The sequence below is a fragment of the Limanda limanda genome, chromosome 15 (assembly GCF_963576545.1).
Source record: "Limanda limanda chromosome 15, fLimLim1.1, whole genome shotgun sequence".
Taxonomy (NCBI): domain Eukaryota; kingdom Metazoa; phylum Chordata; class Actinopteri; order Pleuronectiformes; family Pleuronectidae; genus Limanda; species Limanda limanda.
Window position 1 is genome coordinate 2,083,565 of NC_083650.1, and position 27,570 is coordinate 2,111,134.

The 27,570-nt window shown below is 44.3% G+C and overlaps 1 protein-coding gene across 1 annotated transcript in view; it reads right to left on the reverse strand.

The window, feature by feature from the left end:
• Nucleotides 1–21,209: 21,209 nt before the first annotated feature.
• cdh11 (cadherin 11, type 2, OB-cadherin (osteoblast)) overlaps nt 21,210–27,570 on the reverse strand; it is a 78,124-nt gene continuing 71,763 nt past the window's right edge. The window contains exons 12-17 of the mRNA XM_061087789.1: nt 27,123–27,259; nt 24,956–25,077; nt 24,585–24,702; nt 23,261–23,512; nt 22,018–22,169; nt 21,210–21,754 (exon numbers count right to left, since the gene is read on the reverse strand). Coding sequence (XP_060943772.1) covers nt 21,389–21,754; nt 22,018–22,169; nt 23,261–23,512; nt 24,585–24,702; nt 24,956–25,077; nt 27,123–27,259 — 1,147 coding nt within the window. The 3' untranslated portion in view covers nt 21,210–21,388. The remainder of the gene's footprint in view (nt 21,755–22,017; nt 22,170–23,260; nt 23,513–24,584; nt 24,703–24,955; nt 25,078–27,122; nt 27,260–27,570) is intronic.

A 27,570-nucleotide genomic window follows, 5' to 3' on the forward strand; every position in this document is an offset into this window, starting at 1 on the left:
GAAAAAGGAATCTGTTTTGGTTGCCTGAAAAAAGGCCACACTAGCAAATACTGCAGGAGTCGTTTGGATTGCAACGTGTGTCACCAAAAGCACCCAAGTGTCCTTCATATAGAGCGTCAGGATAAAGCCACACCCTCTGATCAACAGTCTGTGAGCTCTTCAAATGTTTCACCTGCAGTGTTTCAGACCTGTGGCCATATTGGGGCCGGTCAGGAAGATGCCTCCATTTTTTCTATTGTTGCAGTCAAAGTCAAGAGTCAGAGGAGCAACAAAACTGTGCAGACGTATGCTTTCTTGGATCCTGGGAGCTCAGGAACATTTTGTACGGAGAACTTGGCAAGAAAATTGAATGTGAGAGGTAAAAGGACAAGTATTCTGTTAAGAACAATGGGTCAAAAGAAGATAGTAAATGCTCATGTGTTGTCAGGTCTGGAAGTGTCTGGTCTGAATATGAATGACTTTATTGAGTTACCTGATGTTTTAACACAAAAGAACATGCCTGTCTCATCACTCAATATTCCACGACAAGAGGACGTTGATCAGTGGTCGTATCTCAAGGCTGTTCAACTTCATGACATTGAGGAAGGTGTTGATCTGCTCATTGGAACTGATGCACCAAAAGTGATGGAGCCTTGGGAGCTCATAAACAGCCAGGATGAAGGACCTTATGCTGTCAGAACCAGGGTCGGTTGGGTCATTAATGGTCCACTTCGTGGTGGGAGCAACAAGAATAAAAGTGACTGCTCTGCTGTAACATCCAACCGGATCTCTGTTGAACATCTTCAAGAAATGCTGGTTAAACAGTTTAACCATGATTTTAATGAGAGGTCATCAGATGAACAGATTGAAATGTCCAGAGAGGATGTCAAGTTTATGAATGTTATGAATAACACCACAAAGTTAATTGGAAGCCATTACTGCATTGACTTACCCTTCAGGCAGGAAAACCCTCTCATGCCAAATAATCGTCATGTTGCAGAACAGCGCCTCCAGAGCCTGAAAAGAAAGTTTGCCAAGAATGGTCAATTTAAAGGAGAGTACATCACATTTTTAAACAACATGGTGGCTCAAGGATATGCTGAAGTGGTGCCTTCTGATCAACTTAAACAGAGTGATGGAAATGTATGGTATATCCCTCATCACGGGGTTTATCATCCCAGAAAAGGCAAGCTGCGAGTTGTTTTTGACTGTGGAGCAGCATACAAAGGGACGTCACTGAACTGTCAGCTTTTACAGGGCCCTGACTTTACCAACTCTCTAGTTGGAGTCCTTGTTCGATTTAGACAAGAGCCGGTTGCAGTAATGGCCGACATCCAAGCAATGTATCACCAAGTTCATGTTTCTGAAAAGCACATCAACTTTCTCCGCTTTCTCTGGTGGCCTGGGGGAGACGTTTCACAGGCTCCAGTGGAACATCGCATGAAAGTTCATTTGTTTGGAGCTGTGTCGTCACCAAGCTGTGCAAATTATGCATTGAGGAGAACAGCAGATGACAATGCCGAACATTTCCCCCATGATGTGGTCAATACAGTAAAGTGTAATTTTTATGTCGATGATTGCTTGAAATCAGTGGCCTCAGAGGAGGTGGCAGTGCAAGTGGTCAAGGATGTGACTGCGCTTTGTCACAAAGGAGGATTTAATCTTTCCAAATGGATCAGCAACAGCCGAACAGTGCTGCTGTCAATTGCTGAAGACTGCAGAGCAAAGGAAGTGATGGAGCTGGATTTGGATGTGGACCAGCTTCCGATGGAGCGAGCTTTGGGGCTACAGTGGTGCATTGAAACTGACAAATTCAAGTTTAGAACCTCAGTGCAAGAACAGCCACAGACAAGAAGAGGTATTTTGTCAGTGGTCAGCTCACTTTATGACCCCTTAGGTTTTTTGTCCCCACTCACCATTCCAGCCAAGCTGTTGTTACAGGAGCTTTGTAGGAGAAGCTTGGGGTGGGATGAAGCTATCCCCCATTCTCTCTCCAAGAAGTGGTTTGAGTGGTTGAAGGATCTTCAGAAGGTGGCTGAATTCAATGTGGATCGCTGTATGAAACCCAGAGACTTTGGAGACCCTGCCACTGCACAGCTTCACCACTTCTCTGACGCCAGCCAAGTTGGATATGGAACAGTGTCCTATTTGAGACTGGAAAAGGATGACAGCGTTCAGGTTTCATTTCTGTTGGGAAAGGCCAGAGTTGCTCCACTTAAGCAGACAACAATTCCTCGACTGGAACTCACAGCAGCAGTTCTTGCAGTTCGAGTTGACAAGATGCTTCAGAAGGAGTTGCAACTTAAGCTGGAAAAGTCAGTTTTCTGGACCGACAGCACAACTGTTCTTAAATACATCTGTAATGAAACCAGACGATTTCAAACTTTCGTGGCAAACAGAGTCTCCTTCATCAGAGGAGCATCAGATACTGATCAGTGGAGATATGTTTGTTCTAAGGAGAATCCAGCAGATGATGCATCAAGAGGAATGACGGCAGATAATTTCCTGACAGGCAGGAGATGGATAAATGGGCCGAAGTTTCTCTGTGGGCCAAAGGAGGTTTGGCCTAAATTGGATGCTGATCTTCATGTTATTCCTGCAGATGACCCAGAGGTCAAAAGGGAGTTGACTGTAAATTCTGTTGTTGTGGATTCTGAAAGTGCCACAGATCGCCTGCTCTGTTACTTTTCATCCTGGACGAGACTAAAAAGGTCTGTTGCCTGGTTGCTGAAGGTCAAGAGAACTCTTGTGTTATTGGGACAGAAGAGAAAGGAGCTGTGTGCCTCTAAATATCTCAGCCAGGACAAGCTGGAGCCAAAAGAGCAGGAAGTGAAAAGGAAAATTCAGAGCTTTAAAGCCACACTCAAAGGACAAATCTTGACTCCTGAAGATCTGGAAAAAGCAGAACAGTCAGTCATTCAGTATGTACAAGAACACAAATTTAAAGCTGAAATTTCCTCATTGAAGAATGGTTGTAAAAATGTTGCAAAAGGGAGTCCTCTGTACAGACTGGATCCGGTGATGGATAATGGAATCCTCAGAGTAGGTGGTCGGCTGGATAAATAAGCATTACCAACAGAGTCCAAACATCCAGTCATTTTGTCCAAAGATTTGCATGTATCCGTACTGATTCTGCGTCATATTCATCATCAACTGGGACATGCAGGAAGAAATCATATGCTGTCCAGGCTGCGGCAGAGGTACTGGATCATCAATGCAAACTCTGCTGCAAGGAAAGTTATATCTGACTGTGTTGTTTGCAGACGCAACAGAGGGAAACTCATTGAACAGAAGATGGCGGACTTGCCTGAGGAAAGAGTGGTGCCTGATAGAGCCCCTTTCACAGATGTTGGAGTTGACTATTTCGGGCCCATTGAGGTTAAAAGAGGCAGAAGTCTTCTTAAAAGGTATGGAGTGCTTTTCACCTGTCTGACTAGCCGTGCTGTGCATTTGGAGGTGGCACATATGTTGGATACAGATTCCTGTATAAATGCTGTCCGGAGGTTCATCTGTAGACGAGGCCCAATCTCCACCATCAGGTCTGATAACGGCACAAACTTTGTTGGAGCTAACCGGGAGCTGAAGGAAAGTCTGGCTGGTTTAAATCATGGCAAAATTCAGAGAGCGTTGGTCCAGGATGGCATAAAATGGAGCTTTAACACACCAGCAGCTTCCCATCATGGTGGTGTTTGGGAGCGCCTGATTCGCTCTGTGAAAAGTGTTCTGACTTCAGTTCTCAAACAGCAAATTCTCGATGATGAAGGGCTCCAAACTGTTTTTTGTGAGGCTGAGGCCATATTGAATGACAGACCCATCACTAAAGTCTCTGATGACCCGGACGACCTGGAGGCACTCACACCTAACCACATTCTGATGTTAAAGGGTAAGCCAATCATGCCACCAGGACTGTTTGATCGCAATGATTTGTACATCAGGAAAAGGTGGAAGCAAATACAATACATGGCAGAACTGTTTTGGAAGAGATGGATTGCTGAATACTTACCAATGATGCAAGAGAGACAGAAATGGACAAGACCAAGGAGAAATCTCGTTCCTGGAGACATCGTCCTCATTGCAGACGCTGCAGCCCCAAGAGGATCTTGGCTGATGGGGAGAATCTTGGATGTGAGAGCAGATGCAAAGGGCCTGGTACGCTCTGTGCGCCTTCGGACCAGGACCAGCATTCTGGAGAGGCCTGTGACGAAGCTCTGCCTGCTGTTGGAAGCAGGAATGTGACACCATGGACTTTCTCTCTCTCTCCCTCCCTCTTTTTCTCTCTCTCTCTCTTTTGTTGTTTCAGGTACATCATAAAGAAGAAAGTGAACTGAAGCTAATGCATGAACTGTCTAGTCATAGATTGGGTGGAGGGAATAGCTCCTTTGATAAATTAAAGTAATTGTGTTTTAGCGCACAATTAGGGGCCGGAGTGTTGGAGCTATTTATTTAGTTGTAGTACTTAGTGCTGTTTAGTTTATTATTTTGTTTAGTGAGTATTTAGTTTTTGGTTATTCTCAGTCAATTTGCTTGATTTCATTATGATTAGATTTCTATTAGTATTCTAGTTTATTATTTGTTTACTTTAGGTGTTTCTTGTTTATTATTTGTGTTTTGTTTCATTTGGGCACGGTAGGGGGGCACCTGAAGTTATATAGGTAGGCTGTCGGTAAGGGAACAGCATGCACCTGGGTGGGCAAATGGTTTTTTACCGGAGCGGGAGAGGCACAGGAATTTTCTTTGTTCTTTGTTTGCTCGCTGTGTGGTTAAATAAACCACGCTTTTTGTTGAAACTGGACATCTGTTTGGACATTAAGTTTTTCCCATCCGCGTACACCACAACCCATGGTGCAACAGTGGCCCTTTGATTAGTATAATTTGAAGTTTGATTTGATACTTTTATCTGTTTGACAATCGGCTGCTACAATATATTTGTCCAATCCATTTACAACTTAGTCTTTTTTGGGAATTAATATTTAAATGTGTCTCCTGTAGCAATATTACATCAGGTTTTAGTGATTTCAGATGACTAAATATTTTGCTCCGTTTAACCATGTTATTCAGGCCTTTGACGTTCCAGCTAATGAACGAAATTGCTCCTTGTTGATTATTTGCATTATTCAGAATCATAGAGCAACAGTCTGTAGTGAACCGGTCCTGCATGTTGGCTATATCTGAGTACTTTAGTGCATGTTTGAGTCAAACCATAAACCACAAATGAAACCAAAAGAAAACGGACAAAAACAAACAAATAGACATATATAAACCCCTTACCATCCTGGACCCCTGGGCTGGTCTTCCTTAAACCTGAGACTGCCCTGAAAACTCTCCTCTCTCTTCTAAGCATATAACACGTCTACACTAACTTAAACTCCTGCATGAACTCTGCAAAGGCAGAACAAAATGTAAAAGGGCTTTCCTCTCAATACTATTCTTGCTGCGTGTGTGCTGGCACCATTTGTTCACAGGCTGATCAGGTTCTTAACACTTACAGTTGGAAGATTACCCCACCAGAAAAAAAAGAGAGTAAAATCAACTAGAATTAGTACTGCTTGTGGTGGGTGAATTAAACAAATTTTTTACATTTTCATTTATATTCCTCAGATAACTGAAAAATATCACTTAAACTTGTCCATAGTCCAAACATAAAATGCATCCAACTGCAGTGTGGTGACGACCATCAGTCAACAAAAAAAAAAAAAAAAAGCATATGATACCTGTTATGGCCCCGTGAATTAACTCTCACTCTCCCTCCATCTCCCGTGGGTGCAGATTGGTCTCGATGTAGTGCTTTGCCTTGACCGGGTCGTCGAAAGATCCCTGCTCGCCAGCTGGGCCCGTGATCTTCAGTGTGGCTGGAAAAAGGAGACCGTACTTCACGCCCGCACACCGGCAAAGCAATCCCCTCACCTCGGTGAAAGCGGCCCTCTTTTTTCTGACGGCGGCTGAGTAATCTGGGTAGATGTAGAAACGCTTGCCTTTGTGGGTGATGGACCTGCACCCATGGCCTTTCTAAGAATATCCACTTTCTCCTGAAAGTAGTGGAACTTGATGATTATTGGCCTCGGGGCATCCCCATCCTTCGGTCGCGGCTGCAGGCCCCGGTGCGCACGGTCGAGCGTCGGCGTGTAGTCGAGGGCCAGCGCTTCCTTCAGCAATTCGGCAACGGCACTCTCCGGTCGGATGTTTCCGAGTCCCTCTTCCACTCCAATCAGCCTGCAGTTATCTCGCCGCTGCCGGGACTCCAAATCATCGGTCTTATCTGTCAGCCGGACGACTTGTGTAGACAGCGTATTAACTTTAGCTTCAAGTGCTATAACTCGGTTAGCCTGACCATTAGCTTCCTCCTCGAGATCACCAATGCGAGTTGAGAATGTGGCGTTTTCTTTCCGAATTTCTTCCGTCACCCTCGTAAACTCTGCGCGCACCTTCAGGATTTCTTTCTTTAAGTCACTTGCCAAGCTGTCTATTTCCTTGTGCAGTTTATCTGCAGCCGCTGTCACAGACGATTCGATCTTGTCGAGCACACTCCGCTCCGACTGCTTAATGGCCGCCATGATTGCCCCGAGACCCGGCCCTGAACTTGCTTCCGCGGTCGGATCAACATCAGGCGAGTCCGTGGCGTCCGGCCCTGACTTCGGCTTTTGACATTTAGGCATTCTGAGCAGCTTAGAAATAAATAAAAAACGACTAATTCGAGGGACCTGGCACTTTAGAGACACTTTCACACCGGAAAGGACGAGAAGGAGAGGAGGAATATTAAGTAAATGTTCAATCTAAACAGAGCTCACCAAGACACGTCTTCACATGTCGCTGCTCCGCCGTCCCTCCCCGCATGATGAAGTTTTAACTGATCGCATTGCTCCATGTGTAACCTGTACGCTCTGGTAGAAAAATGTTTTATATTCGAATAACAAGAAATGTGTTATTAGGCCCAAAGAACACCTTTAGTTTAATACCCTGAACTCAAATTCATATTATGTGTTCTCTATTATTCTGTCTTGTCTCATCTTATTTGAAGAAAATAGTTTTTCCAGACCTTAAATTCCTGTCGCTCCAAAGCGTGTGACATTAAAAAATGAATCATGACCCAATTGATTTATTAATGTGGTGTCATACGACCTGTGTCACATGTCACTGCCTCATCCTGAGCACAGACTTTACTCGTTCTGCAGTTTTTCTTTGACAAATCAATTAACACGGTCTGAGCTGCACTTACTTTGTGCCTGAAGCTTCAATTATACCTCTCAGTATAACCTGTCACATCCAAACCTCTGGAGACGTCACGTGGACACGATTAGCCCCCCCGTCTGGAGAAGTGTCCCGGACACAGAGCAAACAACGAGCACAAGACCCTGTTGGGAGAAATTACTTATTATTAATAATATTATCTACACCTTTTGGTCCCAAAGGCTGAAATTTCTGTCCCAGAATTGACAAAAGAATATTTGTATTAATCTAAATATGTCTTGGTCAAAAGAAGCACGGTGTCATGAAGCAGAGCAGCTGAACTCGGTCACATTAAAAAGATGCTTTACTTAATCTTCTGATTTCAATTCAGTTGCTTTAACCAAGAGTAAGTAAAGCAAGTAAATACAGAATACATGCACATATTTACAAATAAGAAGAATTTAAAGACAACATAATAAATCTATAATGCAAATAATTAGAGACCACAAAATCACTTCTGTTTTGCTTTTGGCTAATAAATAAAAAGCTTTTTTTTTCTGTTATGATTTGCTGTTATATGTCATGAGGCTGGAAATAAGTGTAAATTTAACCCAAATATCATTTCAACCAGACGACTTAAGAGCTGGACAGTTTTCTTTCCACAAAAAAATAGCATGAACAGGGGTGGAACCATGCATACATAAACCTGCAAAGTCGACTTTACATTACCAGGTCGCTGGTCTTATAAGTTCATGTTTGAACTTGACATGAAAACTTCCCAAACTTGACATTAGCTGGTTTTCAGGTTAGTGATTAAAAGAAAAGCTTAATTGAATGACATACCTCCTTTAGAGTTTTAACTCCAGTACGAACTTTCAACAAATCAAACACTGCAGGCCTGGTGTCCTAAAACAGAAGAAGTGATAAAACATGATGCCTCTGCACATTCTACACATTTAAACTTCCAAGTGACGTCCTCAGTGATGTGTGTTTGTGCGTGTGTGTGTGTTTGCAGGCGGAACATGACTCAAACCGACTGAGGGCTCTATTTTCATGGCGGTGCACAAAGACCAATGCAAGCAATGCTCCCAGCGTTCGGTAATTGCTCATCCTTTAAATTCCCTTTGTCCATCTGTGTGGTATTCTGGTGCCAAGTGCTGGGCTCACAGTGCAGTGGTTCCAGAAGACGCTCCAACACTTTGATGGTTCACTCACATTAAGCTTTTTCTGCTGAGAACAGAGACTGATGAGTCTCCGCTGCTGCTTTTATCATCAACAAGAAGAAACTAAAGCTCCCGAGCAAATAACAAGGAACTGGGGACCAGAGGAAAATTAGCCTCTGTGGCTAACTCTGGCATATTTTCAGAAATGTTATTGATAAGCCCTGTCCCTGTCAAATAAAGTGAGAAAGCGAAGTAAAAATTGGAGAAATCTGTTTGTCTATTATTAGTATTATATCAGCTTCACACTTGTGTTTGACCCGTTTGTCATATTTTGTGCGATTTTGACACGTGATACGTTTTGGATCACGTCAGCTGATTCTCCAGTTCATCCGAGGGCAGCAGAGAACATATCGATGAATCTGATGCTCTCTCTACCTTCATACAATCTGAAAGACACCACCCGGCTGCAAGGGGGACTCCAGTCAGTGCGACACTCCACATCCATCCGTGTAAGTGTGAGATGTCAGATTAAAGCAGCTCATTAATCACGCGCGTCACTGAAATAGTGTTAGATGAATGCCGTCGTGTAAAAGTCGGCATCAGAGTGTTTGTATTATTCACTGTGATCCTCATTGAGGAGGAGGAGAGGAAGCCTCTGCTCTGTGGCTGCAGATCTGAGCTGACGTCACCAGCAGCTCCTCGGCCTCCAGACGCCGATCTGGTTTCCTGGAGAGGACTCTCACTGCTCGTTAAGCTGTTGTTGTCATGCGCCGCTGGTTGGCAAAGCTGTTTCAGAGCAATGAGACCGGTGATGTGTGTGAACGTATTAATCACCACACCCACACCTCATGTGCCGCTTCGCACCTCGCACGGCTTCACCTACACGATCACAGCAGCCGCTGCACTGGGACACGCCCACACAGCGTCTGCACCCAAGTCCTCCATCTTCGATTGTGGGAACTGATCAATATCTCAGGTCTGAAATTCAAAGAGCGTTTACATCAGAAACCTAAAGCCTCTGTTTTCTGCCTCGTGGTGACGTCATCACGTGTCATGACGTGCAATCAGATGAACTCAAGCATTTTCCTGAAGCGGCCGCAGGAGATCGTTGATGACATGAACGTGTTCAGATCGATCTAAAATAAAAACCACAGAAGTTGCAGCTTTCGTTCTGTTTACAACAAAAATCCAAGGTCTTTGTCTTCTACCTGTTCATGTTGTATTTTCATGGTGACAATACTACTCTTCATTACAGGCAGAAGACGCACAGAAAAATGGACATATGATCAAACAACTTGTTTGAGTCTTAGGAAACTCGTTTTTCATGTTTCTATGTTTAGAAATATTGTGTATAGCTATTTTTCATGTGTTTATTTAACAAAATATGTCAGATTACATTACTTTTCTCATTTATTATGGTTCATAGACTTACCTACTGACGGATCATTTCTATTCAAAGGGTTAAACTCATGTCAGTAATACGTTCAGGCAGCTCACACTGTTCCTGAGTGTTTGAGGCTGTTTCCTGAACGTCTCCGAGGCTCGGAGGAGAGTTTGTGTTCTGCAGTCGGTGACAGCTGATAGAGGAACAGGCTGATGGGTGACGAGGGAAACGAGTTATGTTGTTATATTTATAAACAGGCCGACAGAGACTCTCCATAATCCTGAGTGGCTGATCAACTGTTCTGATTAAGTCCTGCATCAACACAGTGTCAGCAGTGAAGCTCAGTCCTCAGTCTGAGGATATTTGACATTAATTCAGCACAGCTGGCACAATGTGAATCTTTGAGGGTTTTCTTTCATGCAAATGTCAGAAATAGAAGTAGAATAACACAGACGAGGGAATTCCTCCATAACAGCCTCTTTTAATTCTGCACTAAATCCCTGTTTGTTTGGACATTGTTCAAAAACTATTGATGATGTGTGTAAACTTTTAATTTCCCCCTGAATCCACATAATCCCAGCTCCACCTGGTGCTAGTTATCAGTTTGCAGCTTCCTTTGTTAGCGTTAAAATAAAATCTGCCCCCTATGACTCCACATTTGAATCCGTTAGATTTTGAATTAAATTTGGATCTGCACCAAACTGCAAAAACACATTTAGCTTCAGTCCTTTAAATCTGCCAGATCTTTTTAAGTTTTCCATCAAGATCCCTGCATTGGCTATTTTGTGAAAATATCAAAGTGCATCCAGAGAAAATGACCAAACTGCGGCTTATATAGTGTAATTTTTGTGTAATCAAAACTGACAAACAAACAAAATATCAACCAAATACATGACATAACATCAGACAGGGGGTGAAAACATAACCTCCGTGGTGGAGATAATTAGAATGAGTCCAACAGATGAAGGACCGTTGTGTTTAGACTCTTCTAATTTAGCTTATCATTGCTAGTAGCTTCCATTTCTCTCTTGAATACGTATCGTTACAAACTCACATCTCAGCTCGATTTCACTCTCGCCCTGCAAGCTGCTTTATTTCTAAACAGTGAAAATATCTACATGACTATTTTGGGATATTGCTGACCCCTCAGGACATTTTAATCCCACCCTGATAATTGCTTTGAGTTTTCAAACCAGACCCTTTGCTGCAGGCGTCTCCGTTATTGGTCCGAACATTAAAACCGTTGCAGAGGAAAAGATAAAGCTGCAACAGTTGTTAGCGCTATGCCTGTTTTCGCCGACTGTCGGTGCTGTGGTGGTGCAGTTTTCCCTGGTTTGCCGTAAACCTCCAGTAAATTATTTTACCATCTGGATGACTGATTGAAATTACCGTTGTGCAAGGGCAGAACCAAATTTATCAGCCTCCCCCTGGTGGCACTCGTATCCAGAGAGGACTCCGGCCTGGATGTAAAGAGACTCTGGTCCAGAGGTGACGACAAAGATATGAAAGGACGGTGAGAGGATCACAACTCTGTGTCGTCACAAGGAAGAAACACACACTTCGGAGGAGTGAGACGTTAGAAATGAACTAAAACGCAGTGATGACATCATTTCTCTCTTTCTCTGTGGCTGCCTGGCTGGTTTGTCTCCCTATTCTTTAATCTGTTTAGGGTCTAATTGTGAGTAATGACGCTGTTGGCGATATGGCTTGTAGCTCCGCCAGCCCCTCTGTGCCCACGCTGCATATCCAACCCATCTGTGAGCCACACACAGCCTCAGCAGAGCCCTCACCAGTACACACACCGATACACACACCGGTACACACACCAGTACACACACCAGAACACACACCAAAACAACAAACTGCAGTGCACACGAAGGCACATATCACTGCAGTAATCTCCCTATGAAACACACACACACACACACACACACACACACACACACACACACACACACACACACACACACACACACACACACACACACACACACCACAGCAACCAGTCAGCGTCGGCACGTTGGCTAACCAGCAAAGACCATTCATAACACACCAAATTAGCTTTAGATTTGCAATGAAAGATCAGTTCATTAAAAATGCATTAAATATGAGCGGGTTCAGTTGATGCTAAATGGAAGAAGGGTGGGGGGGATTAATCATGACTCTCTTTCTCTCCTCCCCCCCCCGCTTTTATATTCATTCCTCCTCTTTCTGCCTTTCATGTGCCGCCAGTGTCGCCGCTCAAATGGCTGTAATATCTCTCTTTGTGTGGGAGGCAGCGTGGCGTGGAGCCGCGGTGGTGCCGAGGTTTTCCCCTTTATCTGGACCCAGTTGTTGATGTGATGGGTTCTGGACGCGAAACCAGGCCAGACTTTTATAGTGGATTCAATCAGATAAGATGGTGCAATCAGAGGGTTTTTGAATTTGGCAAATCCGAACACCAGTAGTTCCAGTGGTTCCAGTCGGGTGATAGAAGTGGTTTGTGGCTCCAGCTCAGTGTTTTCATGATTCACCTGACGGAGTTTTCAGTGTGTTGTTCCAAACGTATTCCACCTAAACGCCTTCAGGGTTTCATATGCATTATGGCAGGTTTGCTTCCAGATTACAGCACCAAGACATTCTTATCACAATACCATTTTTTTCTCGGGGTATAAGAAATCCAACAACGATATGAGCCTCCAGACCTGTCCCCCAATGCATGCTGGGATGATAGAATCCACAGGCTAAAGAAGTGACAGTGGTTTTACTCAGGAGACAGCGAAGCAATTTGTGTTCTGTATTATTTTGCGACAGAGGGGAAGGAATGGGAAACACACACATCGGTTCCTCCTTCGTACGGTGAGGTCATGGCCTCTAGGTAATAACAGCCGAGGTGTCGCACTGTCGGGAACAAATATCCACACAGAGCAGGGATGTGACAAAAAACAGAAAATTGGTCGATGGTGCCAAGAACTGCTGAGGTTCCACCAGTCTTGATACCAAATTCAAAACCACAGCGAAAGCAAGAGAGGCTGCTACACACACACACACACACACACACACACAAACACACACACACACACACACACACACACACACACACACACACACACACTTCCATATAGTCTGAGCTGCATTGGACGAAACAAGATGACGTTAGCCGATGTGAACGTTGTGTGTCGAGCGTTGCTGCTACACTTTCACGTTGTTAACACAAAGTCAACAACCTTGAGTTCTTCTCCCTGAATCCTCTGCACTGATCTGGAAACCAGATGCCTGATCTGTCTTAGCTTTGTTTGATTCCTCCTCACGTTAGAAAATGCTTCGTGAACCCGTTTACATGCTTTGTTTTCTGTAGCTGCCTCCACACAATCTGCGTAGAATCCAAAAGATCTGCTGCACATCCGCTACAGGTTGTTTCCTTCTTGTTCCACAAAGTGCAGCGGATCTCTGGCCGCACACGCATGTGTCATATCATGTGAACCATACTTCAGCATCTCTGTACTTTGAAATACAACTTTGTACAACTTGAAGTTAGCTGTTTTGTGTTGTGCTATTATAATGTAATTATTTATTTGTAGGACGATTATTTTCTAATCCCCAAATAAAACTTTCATCTGAACGACTGATTCAAGAATCTGCTTTAATCAAAAATAAAACACTCTTCATATCAGATCATATAAAATTACAAAACCATGGTGCAGTGTTAACCTTTCTGTCAGGATCAAGATTTAAAATTAAGACCTGTCTCCGCTGTGATAGGATTTTAAATGCTCCGAGGGCGGAGCCAGCCCTATAATCCGGGTAATTGTATCCGGATTATAGTCCGGCCCCTTGTGTCCATCTCAGGCTTTGGTAAAGGAATGAAAGAGGAGCATCCACAGGCGTCTCTCTAGTAAACACAGCTCGTAGAAACACATCAGCTGCATCGGCTTCAAATTGTCAGAATCAGACAAACGTGCACTTGACATTCACCTGAGATATGAAATTGAGGAAGGGAATTATTCCTGATATCCTGGGAGAGACTAGTCCTGGTCCTCCATGTGACCGCCGGCTTTTCACCGCACCGCTGTGGGTTAGAGGGACGGATGAGGGGGACGGGTCCGGGGGGGGGGGGGGGGGGTCTCTGCTGCAAAGCAGTGTGGGGGTTAAGGGAAAGAGAGATGATGATTATGGAAATGAGCAAGATTAAACAGGCCACTGATTGCTTTTACATAACCTTCACTCACTGGTGCACACACACACACACACACACACACACACACACACACACACACACACACACACACACACACACACACACACACACACAAACACAAACACACACACACACAGACACACACACTCACACACACACACACACAAACACAAACACACACACACACACACACACACAGACACACACACACACACACACACACACACACACACACACACACACACACACACACACACACACACACACACACACACACACACACACACACACACACACACACACACAAACACACACACACAGGTTGCATGCTTTGTCTGTTGTCTCTCTTGTGTACAGGTGCCCTCTTCCTAACCTCCTCTCTGTCATAATCAGCTTGAGACGCACACAAAACACCAGCATACACACACAAAACACCAGGACACACACACAAAACACCTGGACACACACACAAAACACCAGCACACACACAAACTCCAGCGTACACACAAACCCCGAGCGCTGCCGTTTGATTCCTCAGATCCCAGAGGTCAGCACAGCTCCATCAGACCGCCTGCTGTCCCCTCTTTGTGTTCATGTGCATGATTTCTTCTCATTGTAAAATGCGACAATGCGGCGAGCTTTGAGGTGGCAACATATTGATTCCACAAAAAAAACAGTTGTGCGTGTGTGTGTGTGTCTGTGTGTGTCTGTGTGTGTGTGTTTGAAGGCAGTGACCTGCAGCTGGGATCTATGCAAGGAGGCCATGACGAGAAGCAGGCATCTGAAAATGGTTTTCATCTTTCACGTGGAGTCGGTCCCATCTTGATGTTGATAGATGGATGTGCAGAGAACTCATCACTCATCCATGTGTTATAATATCAGGTGCATTGAAAGCCATTGTCTCAGATGCTTTACCTTTTGGGGGATTTTCTCTTATACTGCATCATTTGCAAGGGGATTTTATTTTAAGACAATTCTGCCCATAGGCTCGACTGCTATTCATCCATTTAATCCTCTCATTCCACTGCTTTAAGTACCAAACCAGGTTTTTAACACATAAGAGTCCAGCTGGTGGCTTCAAACGGGGCGAAGCTTTTAACTTAACTAATTACTTTCACAACTTTCCATTTCACTGGAACGGCTCCTTCTTCTCCTCGTGGACGTGAGGCAGGTGCAGCACACAGCTGAGATCGAGCCTGGACCTAATCTGTTGCTGTCTTGTCCCACAGATATTTGGAAAATGGTTGCTCCTCCTAAATAATAAAGACTTCTAAAGACTTAAAAGAATCTAAAAAAACAACAAAATCACCAAACGTTAACCGATTATTAATCTTCCAATCTTCACACACGGGACGATTTGGACAGAACGTCAGAAAACACACTTGCTTCGTAGGAATTGATTTCACAGAGACTTGAAATCTCACAGAAACTTACAATATCTTCTTCTTCTTCTTCTTCTTCTTCTTCTTCTTCTTCTTCTTCTTCTTCTTCTTCTTCTTCTTCTTCTTCTTCTTCTTCTTCTTCTTCTTCTTCTTCTTCTTCAGTGTTTCATGGCAGTTCGCAAACAAGCTACAGGAGGCTGCAGCATCATCACGGTTTGAAATGAAGCAGCTGCCACTAACTTTCTGCCAAGAACGTTGTTATTTTCGAGGTTTGGTTGAAGACTAGAATATGAAACTGCTCGTCCATGATGTGCCTGAGATGTTAAGTTTTACTACTCTACTTTTATCTATGTGTGAGCATAGTAGTGTTTATAACTTTGATAATAACATATATGTTTGTGAAGATTGGAATAATGGATTATCATGTACCAACATCTCGAGATGTCCACTTCAAAGACCTTTGTGATGAGTTCACTACAATTCTGAAAAGTTTTCTAAAGTTGTGACCTCTCATATGATCTTGATGGAGTTTGTGTTTGTTCCTCATTTCACCATCTGCCTGTTGGACGGAGGTTCACGCTGAAGGTTCGGTGCAAACTGCCAAACCCCAGTGACTGAGTGATGCATGGCTACAACGCCTCCTATTGGCTGACTCCTTAAATAACGCACTAACTTTCAGCCGGGGTAATTAATGTGCTGAGACTGACTGATGGGTTAATTTACCGTGCGAGCGCTCGCTTGCTGTGTTTCCATTTGCGGTGCATTCAAGGACATCCAGTTGATACAACAACACATTCCCCATGCGTTTAACCAACTTACAGACTCACTGGCAAACTGAATGAATAACTACATTACCGACTGGCTGCCTGACTGGTTAATTAACTTACTGTCTGTCTGTTTGTAGTGCACCCAAGGACATCCATCCGGCTTGTACACAAACTATTTCACACACGCACACACACAGCCCTCCTCTCTGGAGTGACGGCAGGAATATTTCCCTGTTTACTCAAGTGCCACTTCATGATTAAAAACTAATCAGGCTTCAGCCAGCCTGGGATCCCCCCCCCCCCCCTGCACACTGACACAGGATGAACTGGAATTATCTTAACGGGGGAGCGAGAGGCAGAGAGGCTCGGAGGGAGAGAGACAGTGACAGAGTAAAGAGAAGGTTTGGGAGGTGAGGATGCAGATGGAAAGGAGAAAATAAATTGAGATAAATCAGAACTTGTCGTCTCTTCTTCACTAATAAAGTGGGAATATGCACAGCGAGAGCAGAAATTACAGAAACAGAAACAATTCTGGCTGCACAGCAACGTTCAGAGCTTAATGGATTTTCACGCTGGTGTCGATGTCGGATGAGTCTGTGAGAGAGAGAGAGAGAGAGAGAGAGAGAGAGAGAGAGAGAGAGAGAGAAAGAAAGTTATTATCGTTACTAATGGAGAGAAATATATCTGTTAGTTCATTTTGTTCTGTCTTTTATTTCGTTTTATTCAGCGATGTTTTCTTGTTTGAAAGCTGCGACAAACTCAGAAAACCATGTGAACCGCAGATTAATCCAAACATCTGGTTTTATCATTTCTAACATGATCAATGTCACTTTAGGACAAAAACACACAAACCTGAAAACAACAATATTCAGAGGGGGACACTGTTACACACACACACACACACACACACACACACACACACACACACACACACATTCTCTCCGTGTCCACTGATAAGATTTTGTGCAGCAGAATGGCGTCGGGCTCCAAAGGGATTCATGGAATTTAGGTATTTACAGATTTAAATAAGCAGAATAGGAGGACACACTAATTCTCACACAGAAACACACACACACACACACACACACACACACACACACACACACACACACACACACACACACACACACACACACACACACACACACACACACACACACACACACACACAAACACAATGTGATGCTGCTGCTGCATCCTGTTTCACAAGCTAAACTAAAAGCTTTGCTGTGTTTTCTCAGCACTTTGTCTGTCAGCACTTTGTCTCAAGTCCTGTTTAAAGGCACAAACCTACACCTCTGAACCTTTCAGGGGTTTTAAGGGTTATCTGATCATCTAATTACTTTTCCACAGTAACATCACATGTGACCCAATAACAGTGGAAACTTCTCCTTCCTTTCTTTAACCAGACAAACCTGAGTGTCCTTGTAAACGCATCTGTCTCTCTCCCAGCTGGAGACGCTCAGTTTGCATAAACAGATGCAGAAGTTCACCTCCTCTCTGCTTTTTTTTTAAATCCTCCCCTCTTCTTGAACCCTTTCACAGGTTTCTCCTCTTCCTCCCTCTCCTCTCTCACCTCTGTCTGACAGACACAACAGTTTACTTATCCTCCTCCTTTTTCTGATTGATTCTCCGTCGATCTCCCTCCCGTCTCTCCTCTCTTCCTCCCAGTGGGACGCCGCCGAAGCAGATTCAGTCAGGTGCAGAAGTTCACCTCTCCCCACTCTCCTCCATCTCCCCCTCTCCTCCCTCCCCCTCTCCTCCCTCCTCCGCGGTGGGACCACAGTGAGCAGAAGCACAAAAGTTAAAGTATTTATTTTTCTCTTCGTTCCTCTTGTTATTTACTCTCCCCTTCTTTCCACAGATATTATCTGCTCTTCCCTTTTCTCCATGTTGAACTATAACAAACAGCTGGACTCCATTATCCTGCTCTTTGTTGTTGCGTGCTGCGGAGACACACTCACCTCTGGGTAGATTACAAAGTGGCTGCAGCAGAGAGAAGAATTGACTGAGACACAACAGATACTGTCCAGGGAAATAACAATAAGGCAATTGTTGGATATCAGTTAAATGCAGTGTCATGAAAGGAACTGAAGTCGGATCAGAGATTCTCATAACCTCTACATAGTAGAATGATAACATCTCAGTAACACATCTGCAACGTGGTCGAAGCTTGTGTTTCGTTTTCTCACTCTGCACAAAAGTTCAGAATCACAAAACATCATGGCCCTAATACTCTTTACAACAGAGAAGAATGCATCGGACAAAACTTTCATAAAGCAAATACAATAATCAATATTTTAAAATGAAACAACCCCCATTAAAATGTCATTTTATAAAACATGATAATTGATAAAAGTCACCACACTAATACACTATGCTTTCATTTCTTCTCCTTTTGTTGTTCCTCTTAAATGCAGCCTGACCTTTCTCAGTGCTGCTTCCTGAGGAGAGACTAAGAGATATTGCGTGTCTGTGCGTGTGTGTGTTTGCACCCGTGCATGGCCTTTCTTAATGAGTGTGGTAAATTAATACTGTGCTGTCTTTACAAAGGTGTGTTTGTGAAATCTGCTGATGGCTTGAATATTTAACTGATCACAGAGAAACACAAAGCCTGAATAATTTGTCCTTGTTTCACTTGCAGCCACACAATAGAGAAATAAGCCTGTTATACCTTGTGTGTGTGTGTGTGTGTGTGTGTGTGTGTGAGGCCTATCAACATCAGGCATGACATAAAATGGTCAAACTAACCAAAAGCAGTCAGGACATTTATCCCGAACACAAAGTTCACTCCAACAAACATTTTAATGTCATTTTATAAAAAGAGCATTTATTTCAAAGTTTTTTTTCGCTTCGGAGATAGAAGCACATAGTAAAGCAACAGTACAATGTTCAGAAAATATAAGTGTGATGCTGTAACATTTTTTAATCTTATCTTTCTTAACATGTTTTTGTTGTAATACTGGAATATTCTGCATGTATACTAAAATAAGAACTTTTAAAATTGTACAAATCGGTACCATAAAACTTGACAGAGAATAAAAACGAGGCGTTCTCTCGCTGCAACAAACACAGATCGCTAGTTTTTCCTCCTGAACCGGGAGAAGGAACGACAAAAACGCCAAATAATGGAAAACAAAAAAGAAACAAATGAAATGAAAAGAAAGAGGTTGTAAACCAAAGCTGAGATTTAACTTCTGGCAGCACATTTCTTCCAGCTGTTCAAAATCTGAAACTCATTTCCCGTGCGCTCGCTCCACGTTGAGACAACTTTACATCTGAGCTGCGAAAAGCTAAAAGTGAATTGTTCCTGTGTAGCTGCAGCCAAAGAAAGAACAATTACTGTCATAATAATAACGATAATAATAATAATAATAAAAAAACAACAATAATAATAATCATAATTATATCATAACATTTAAGAGATTGAACAAGAACCTTCGTGCTCAATCAGGATATTCTGGTTTCGGCCCCTTAAAGTACGTTGCTCCAACAAAACACACCTTGTGTAATATTTTCCGATTTGCACGTTTTATGTTCAAAGAGCAACACGTGTTGATACAACAGATGTCGCTGTGAAACATAACCGGTGTTCGGAAAACAAACACAACACACGTTTTCTCGGACGACATCGACCGGCAGAAACAGAACATTCTATATTCTCAAGGTCCAGTGTGTAAGGTTTAGGTGAAAAGGATCTATTGGAGGAACTGGAATATAAAATAATCCTAGAAGTGTTTAATCATCTAAATTGTACGAATTGTTATTTTCTTTACCCTAGAATGGGCCCTTTATATTTAAATACTTTATATTTACATCAAGCGCGAGCCCGCCATGTTTTTTTTACAGTAGCCCAGACTGGACAAACTAAACCTTTTGAGTTTCTATGACAACTGAAGCTACCACAGGTTCTCTCTCTGCTTGGAAGGGGGCGGGTGAGGCGAGGGGTGTTCAGCTGCAACACGCAGCTTCACCACTAGGTGTCACTAAATCCTACACACTGGACCTTTAAGAGTGCACGAGGTGCAAGCTGGATCCTCGGAGTGATTGACCACATGTCTGCACATTGCTATGTACATACCTAGCATGGAGAATAGTTTGCTTTCTGAATATACTTTTCAAGTTACAAAAAGAAAACGGAAAAAGAAGATTAAAAACGGAGAATGCACTGCGTTGCAAGAGTGTCCATTAAGTTTAAGGCGATTTTTAGAGCTCACAGGTTTTTACTCATTGTGATTGATCATCGTTGGTGGACTCCGAATGAGCGTCTGATCATTCATTGGTGGACTTGGTAATGGGAAGTGATCGTTGATGGGAGGGGACACAGGGGGGCGTGTACGGGGGGGGGGGGGGGGTGGACGAGGCGTCACGTCTTCTCTGCAGTGAAGAATGAAAACAAAGAATCATCCGCAGTTTTAAAATTGAATCCGTCTTTAACTTGTCTCTTTTTGGGGGGAGTACAAAAAACAGGTACGTGAGGAGCATTTCCATAGATACTCGTTTGTCTGTGTGTAGCTACTGAAGCTAGCGGTCTCTATTGTTCCTCTTGTTGTGTTTACCCCTGGAGTTGTTGTTTATTTATTATAAGGCCACCATACTGTGAGGACGCTGAGAGCATCTTCAAAGTATCAACAACCCAGAGTCTGTCACGCCGTCGAAATCACAGTACCTGCTGAATTCTGCACACACAACAACACGTTGGGAAAGGAAAGCGTTTGGTCTGAGCCTACCGACACAAAGTACCTTTCATTCCTTTCCCATAAAAACAGGCAGTTGCTGGATCCATCTCTAACTTTCTCTTTTAATTGGTCTATCTCTCGCTTCCTCTCTTTTTCTAGCGTGTCGTTTACATACATGACAAAGAGAGCTACCATGTGACCTGGTAAGACCACTCAGGAACCTGCTAAGGGACTAAAATCTCTTTCGGAGGAAGGAGGTGAATCCAGTCCACAAAAGTATCTAGGAACTCGAATAAACATTTTTGCTATAAGCAAGTCATTTTGATCATACAGCGACATTGTTTTCTCCCAGCGATTTACTTACAAACAGACAAATGGTGACATAACAAATCTCCCAGCCCTACAATGCTCAAGTCTGTAGAAATAGAGAGAAGGAAAGAGATATAGGAAGGTAAAGGAGGGAACCGGGGGGGGGGGGGGGGGGTTGGAGTCCAAGCGTTCATTATTTGTTCGTCAGCAAATCGTCTTGTTGGACCGAGGAGGTGCCAGGGAATGAAGGGCTGTTCACGTTGGTTGGCGTGAACGGATCAGTCGGTAACAACCAGCAACCGGGGAAGTGTTATCCTCAGTTAGCGAATCCTCATGGGATCAGGAAATCGGAAATCGGGGGGCGTCCACTCAGTGAGACCACTGTTAAGAGTCTTCACCGTCATCAGCATCGTCAATGGAGCCTTCTTTGGTCCCGTACAAATCCGCCAGCTTCTTAAACCTCGGCCCCCAACTCTGCAGATAGTCATAATCCAAGTCCGACTCTGTGGTGACAGACTCGAGGGAACTCAATGAACCAGCCAATGATCCTCTGCCTTCGTAGCCGTAGATCTGGATGGAGTCGTAGGGAGGGGCGGTGGGGTCGCAGTCGGCCTCTGCGATCCGAGTCTTGATGAAGTCGTCCACGTCGACGCTGTTGGCTCCGGTGTGACCGAGACCGGGCCTGATGGGATACTGCAGCTCCGGTTTGATGTCCTTCCTTGGCAGGAAACCATTTGCACCATCTGGGTTCTGAGGAAGCAAGAAACAAAGAGAGCACCTTGCTTTAGAATCCATCACTCAGATAAGGATGTGAAAAGAGAAAGAAAGGAGGAGAGAGCTGAGTGAAATGTGTTTTTATTCACAGGCAGATGATCCGTCTTAGTCCAAAGAAAAAGAAACGTAATGTTGAATAGAATTGTGGGTTGTATGAACATTTAAACGGACAGATATAGGGGAATAAGGACAGCATTTAGAAATAGTGGGATTCTTATCACCACCCCCCCTCTTCGTACCTGCAGTGTGGCGATGTCGAAAGCCTCCGTGTCCTCCTCGCCGCCGCCCTCGTCATCGTAAGTGATGATGTTCTCCCTGATGTCCTCCTCCTCAAACATTATCAATGGCTCCTTCTTCTGACGCCTCAGTGCAACAAACAACACCACGATCGCTGCCAGGGAGAGACGCACCGTTACACAACTGCTCTGCCAAGGAGATTACACAACAATCCTCACACCATCTTTGTTGAAAAAGTAGAAAAGCGAGCGTTAGATAATTAGTATGCACCGTGGGAGAGGGTGTAATTAGACCTTGGACGGTGTAATTAATCTAATCATTGTGCCGAACACACACATGCTACTTTAACTGCAGGGGGTTATCAACATTTCGGCTTTTTAAAGAGTTGTCGGTTGTGTCGTCCTCACAGTGCAAGTGTAAACTCGCACAATGAGAAGAGGGAGGCAGAGAACTGCGACGTGGGTACACCGGTGGGCTGAGGGAGAAATTAAAGCTGGAGACACAATTAAGGACTTTGGAAAACAATTGTTGTTTTAGAGAGTGAGTCGTACACAAGTCCAAACAGAAAACAAACAGACAACAGAAGCATTGTTGTTACTCTTACAAAGCGCCCACACTAGGTGATGGCGCTGAGGTTTGAAGGCGACGTGCGAGCGGCTGGGACGCGTGTGACCTCCGAGCTTAAGAAGAAGAGCTGAAATGAGTACGTGGAGGTGGACAGCCGGACTCAGTCACACCAAGTTTTACCGCATTGCATAAGTGTCCATGCTACTGCAAGTGGGCGCTGATTATTTAGAAGTCGACTCGGGACAGAATCTTCTCTCTGAACCCGTTTAGGTAGACAAGTACAGAACCCAGCCAACTTGTCTGAACCCGAACCAAAGCCGAATGCCTGGATTCTGTTTTCAAAGCCTGTGGCCCACACAAAGCTTAGGCCCAAAACAACTACAAAACATTCAAGTTGGAATAGTCTCCCCTCACAATTGTCATAACTTCTTTACGGCAGTTAACTGGGGGAAAGACTGTGATTGGAGGGTTGGGTTTGGAACCTGTGAATGACAGCGAAATACCCCCAAATTTACAGATGCGTAGTGGAACCAATTTAGCCCCAACCATGGAGTTTGATATCATATCAGTGTAAATAACCTGGACTGTATGTTGGCACATGTGGGCGCTCGAACTCTGCAGCACCCAGAGAGTGTTTGATATAGTTGGGAAGGCAAGTCGACCTAAACTTCAACTTACCGAGCAGGATGACGATACAGGCCAGTATAGCGATGAGCGCCCCGGTGCTGAGACCCGCTGGCAGGACGTAGGGCTCCACGTTGCAGGACAGGATGGTGTCCTTGCTGTCGCAGGAGCACACTCGGATGGTCAGCGTGTTGGTGCTGCTCAAAGACGGTAAGCCGTTGTCGTTTATCTCGATGGGAAGGTAGTAAACGTCCTGGGTGAGACGGCTGAATCCTTTACGCAGCACATAAATACTGGCTGTGCTGTCTGCGGAGAGACAGACCAGGTGGGTTAGCACGGGAAGATCAGCAGGTGGATTCATGGAGAAGTAAGTAAACTGCTAAAGTGCAGAGGGATATAAAAGTAAGATGGTACATGCAGTGGAATTTGTCTCAAATCTGTGTTTAAACTTTTTAATACAGCAACTCATTCACATTTTATTGGTAGCGATAAAAGTAGTAGTGAAGTTTTTCACTTTCTCAACCTTTAGCCTCAAATGAACAGAAAATCAAGCTTCCTGCAACTTGTAGAAAATAGAATCTCTGCAGCATCTAGTGTCACTGATTTGCATTTGCTGTCACATGTTGTTCACTGGCAGGTGTAGGTGTTGTTCTCCATGCATACATTTCAGAATAACAGCGTTCAGCGCCTACACAATGCAAAGAAACAGTGTGCACCACTGGCACTGGGAGAATAACACACAGGTAAGAGGAGGAGATAAATTAACTTTATTATTATTATATATCATCCTGTCGTCTGTCTGTGATAAACAGGGATTAAAGCCCCTGATCTTTTGTCCAGCACCATGGGAAACCCCCTTTAAATCCTGTACTTTCCTTCATGTTGATCATTTAAATCTCAGCTCAACACATTTTTACATTCACACTTCTGTGTTCAGTTCCTGTTCAGTCTTTTATACTGCCTCTTGTTCTCTTTCTCTCTTCCTCTCTTCATTTCCTTTTCTTTAAAACTCAGTCAGCGCAGTTAGAAACCGTAATTCAATCAGGTGCCCCCCCTAAGATATATGTACAGACGGACAGGGACCCCATCCCAAATTAATGCAGCCTGCAGGACGTGTGCGTCTGTGTGTGAGAGCGAGAGCCTCCGAGCACCTGCTGCTTCCTACAAGCTCCTCTAAGCCTCCATCTGGTCCTGCTTTGATCTAATCTGAGTGAGAACGAAGGGCGAGAGGGAGAGAGGGAGAGAGGAAGACCAGAGATGACGCCACGCAGAGATCGGCTGCAAGGGAAACACTGGGAAACCCAAAGTACGGGAGAAGCAGGAGGCGACTGGATAATTGGAAAAACGGTGGAAAATGTATATTTTAAAGGTTGCGTACCTCGGTTGTCTTTCAGGGAGAAGTTGTGGTTGTGGGCGACTTCGGGAGCGAGGCTGAATGTGAAGTGTTGCCTGTGAACCATCTCGTCTTTGTCCACGGCACTGACTGTTTCAATCACCTGAAATTAAACACACCCACACACACACGTCAACACAAACACTCACGTATACAAACACATGCATATGCAGAAAAAACTCATGATAAAAAAGGAAGTTAATGTAAATGACTTTCTCTGGGTAAAGTTTAGGTTTGTTTACCATCATCCTCAAAAGTACATGTGCATTCACATATTCCCACAATAACTCACACTCACACTCACACTCTCACACACACACACACACACAGACACACACACACACACACACACGTACCTTCCCCGGCGCGACTGTTTCACACATGAGGACTTCGTTGTTGGTTGCGAACTCTGGGGAGTTGTCGTTCACATCTTTCACTTTGATGTTAACACGCACTTTTGTGTCCTGGTGGTGGCCTCCTATAAACACACATAAACACAGACACACAAACAGAGTATAAGTCAGAATCATCAACATCCAGCTGCCTGATTGCTTGTTTTTCTGCTAATCCACGTTTGGCGCCGGCTGAACAACAAGCTGACTGAGTATTTGTTTCCAGCGAGATCGGCTGTCAGTCACTCCGTCTCTCAGACGTCCGTGTTTTCTTTTTTATTTGCTAAATTACAGACGTGAGTTTGCGAGACTTCGGGATTTGCAGTCAGACAGTCTGCCACGGTTTTTAACGTGGAAGAGTAACAACCGCTTCGCCCTCAGAGATACGCCTGCTGGAGGCTCAGATGTAATAAGCCTGTAAGAGAGCAGAGTATTTTTCTATCTGTCCATCCGTCTATAAAAGAAGAAGAAGAAGAATTACACTCTCCACTCTTCTGCATATTTGCAGTTCTAGTCCGTATGATTTTTCCACTACCCTGTCATTAGTAGGCATTTATTTAGCTTCCCAGGGCCCGTCAGCGGTTAGCGTAGCCTGCGATGGTCCTGGCTCTGTGGGCGGCGAGCCCGGTTCCATCTGGCCGTCTGGCGTCGAGCGCGCCGCAGGGAAACCACGCGGCGCTCTGCTGGTTCCAGCCCCGACCACAGAATACCAGGGTGGGGCCACTGTGGCCTCGCTGGCTGGAGGGTTTTTGGGGCTGGAGCCGGGGGAAAGAATGCTCCAGAGGGACAGTGGGTCAACTGCCCCCCCCCCCCCCTCTCGGGTGTATAGTTAGCCGGAGTGTTTGTGGTGGCGATGGGCAGCGACAACGTTCCAGTGGAGCCTCAACTGCAGCGTTTCACGACATCAAGGTCTTTTTAGTTTGACAGAGCATCCTGAGCCACTGAGTAATAAAGTGTTTAATTAAAGTGAAGAGTCTAATAAAGTACAAAAGTTAGTGGTGTCTCAACAGCTGGTTGTGCTTTTCCCTCTCACAGTTTCTCTCGTTTCATCAGATTTTCTCTCTGGTGGCTTTTTCCCCTGATGCGTCATGTTCGACGTTATTCAAGCAGCAAAGACTGAGGCGCTCTCTCACCTCGCTGTCTCGCCCAATAGTGCGTTCACCAGGGTGTCACATTTCAACCACTGCCGATCGAAGCCGAATAAAAACCTGTTTCTACCGCAAAGTCAATCTATCAGGGAATGAATGCAGATCTGGACTTTTTAGACCAATGTAAAAGGAGCTAAATTATCGCAAACTCACTGCGAAGTCGATTTAATAATTCAGATATTTTGCTCGAATATAAACTTGCAACGAACTAACCGACCAGATCCAAGCGGCAGAAATCACACCAATAAGTATTTAGTGGACAGCAAACTCCTCAGAGTCAATCCCTCCTGACTTAAGCTGAATAAATTATGAGTTAACCAGGACTTTGCACAGCTCTTCACTGACATTCATTGCAAAAATGCTAACTTCCATCTCCCCCTGGAGGACGACAGAGCAGCTTGAGTCAACTTAAAGTCAGCTGCACAATATGTCCTGGAGTTTATCCAGCGCTGCAGAATTACAGGTTTAGCTCTGGATGCCAGCGAATGTACAGCCCGGTTCCTATGTGGGAAATTTTCCATCTGTTCTTTGCATCTTTTCAGTTTCTCTCACTATCCCACACCAGCACATCGACTGTAGAAGGTTTCATCTGCACACACACCGCACAACGGCCCTGAACGCACACAAGGAGACAGGAGCTCTTTAAGCCACTTGCTTTCCTCAAGCGGCTGAAACCTAGGTAGATTTGTGCCGACAGCCTCACAGCCACCGAGTCACTTTACATTCCCGTGCACTTGGTTTGAGTCTGGGCTCGAAACCACCATGCTGATTAGAAGTGTGTGTTTGTAGCTTGTGTTTGAGACAAAGAGAGACTTAGGGACACACAAAGTTAGATTCACTCCCAATTCTCCTTAACGTTAACACTACAATACAAATGTTCCGTCATTGTGTACATCGGTAGTTTCGCTTCCTATTCATGAAATCTCATTCTAGATTTGTGTGTCTGCGGTTGTGTGTCTGCAGTTGTGCGTCTGCACTCGTACCGATCTCCGTTGCAGACACAGAGATGTTGTGCCAGGCCTGAGCTTCTCTGTCCAGCGGCCTCGTGGTGGTGATCCTGCCATCTTCTGCGTTCACGTTGAAGAACTGCTCGACGTCCGTGTAGCGAGGGATCATGTACCTGCACAGAGACCAACACATCGTACACAATTATTATTATTACAGGATTGTACTGTAATTCATAAGATAGATAATGTGTTGAAAGAAAAAGAAGTAAGGCGTTAACTTTTATCTTTATTGTTCCTGTGTCTGGAGACTCGTGTTAAACTTTGTTGAAAGACCCAGTGATTGTTTTTTTTAAGTTGTTTTGAACTGGCTGTGCCTTTGTAATCCCGGTTTGCATCCCCAGCCGTGTGAACACGTCTTCATGTGTAATCTGTGTTTCTGCATAAAAAACACGAGTTTAAAGCCCAGCTTCTCCCCGACTCATGT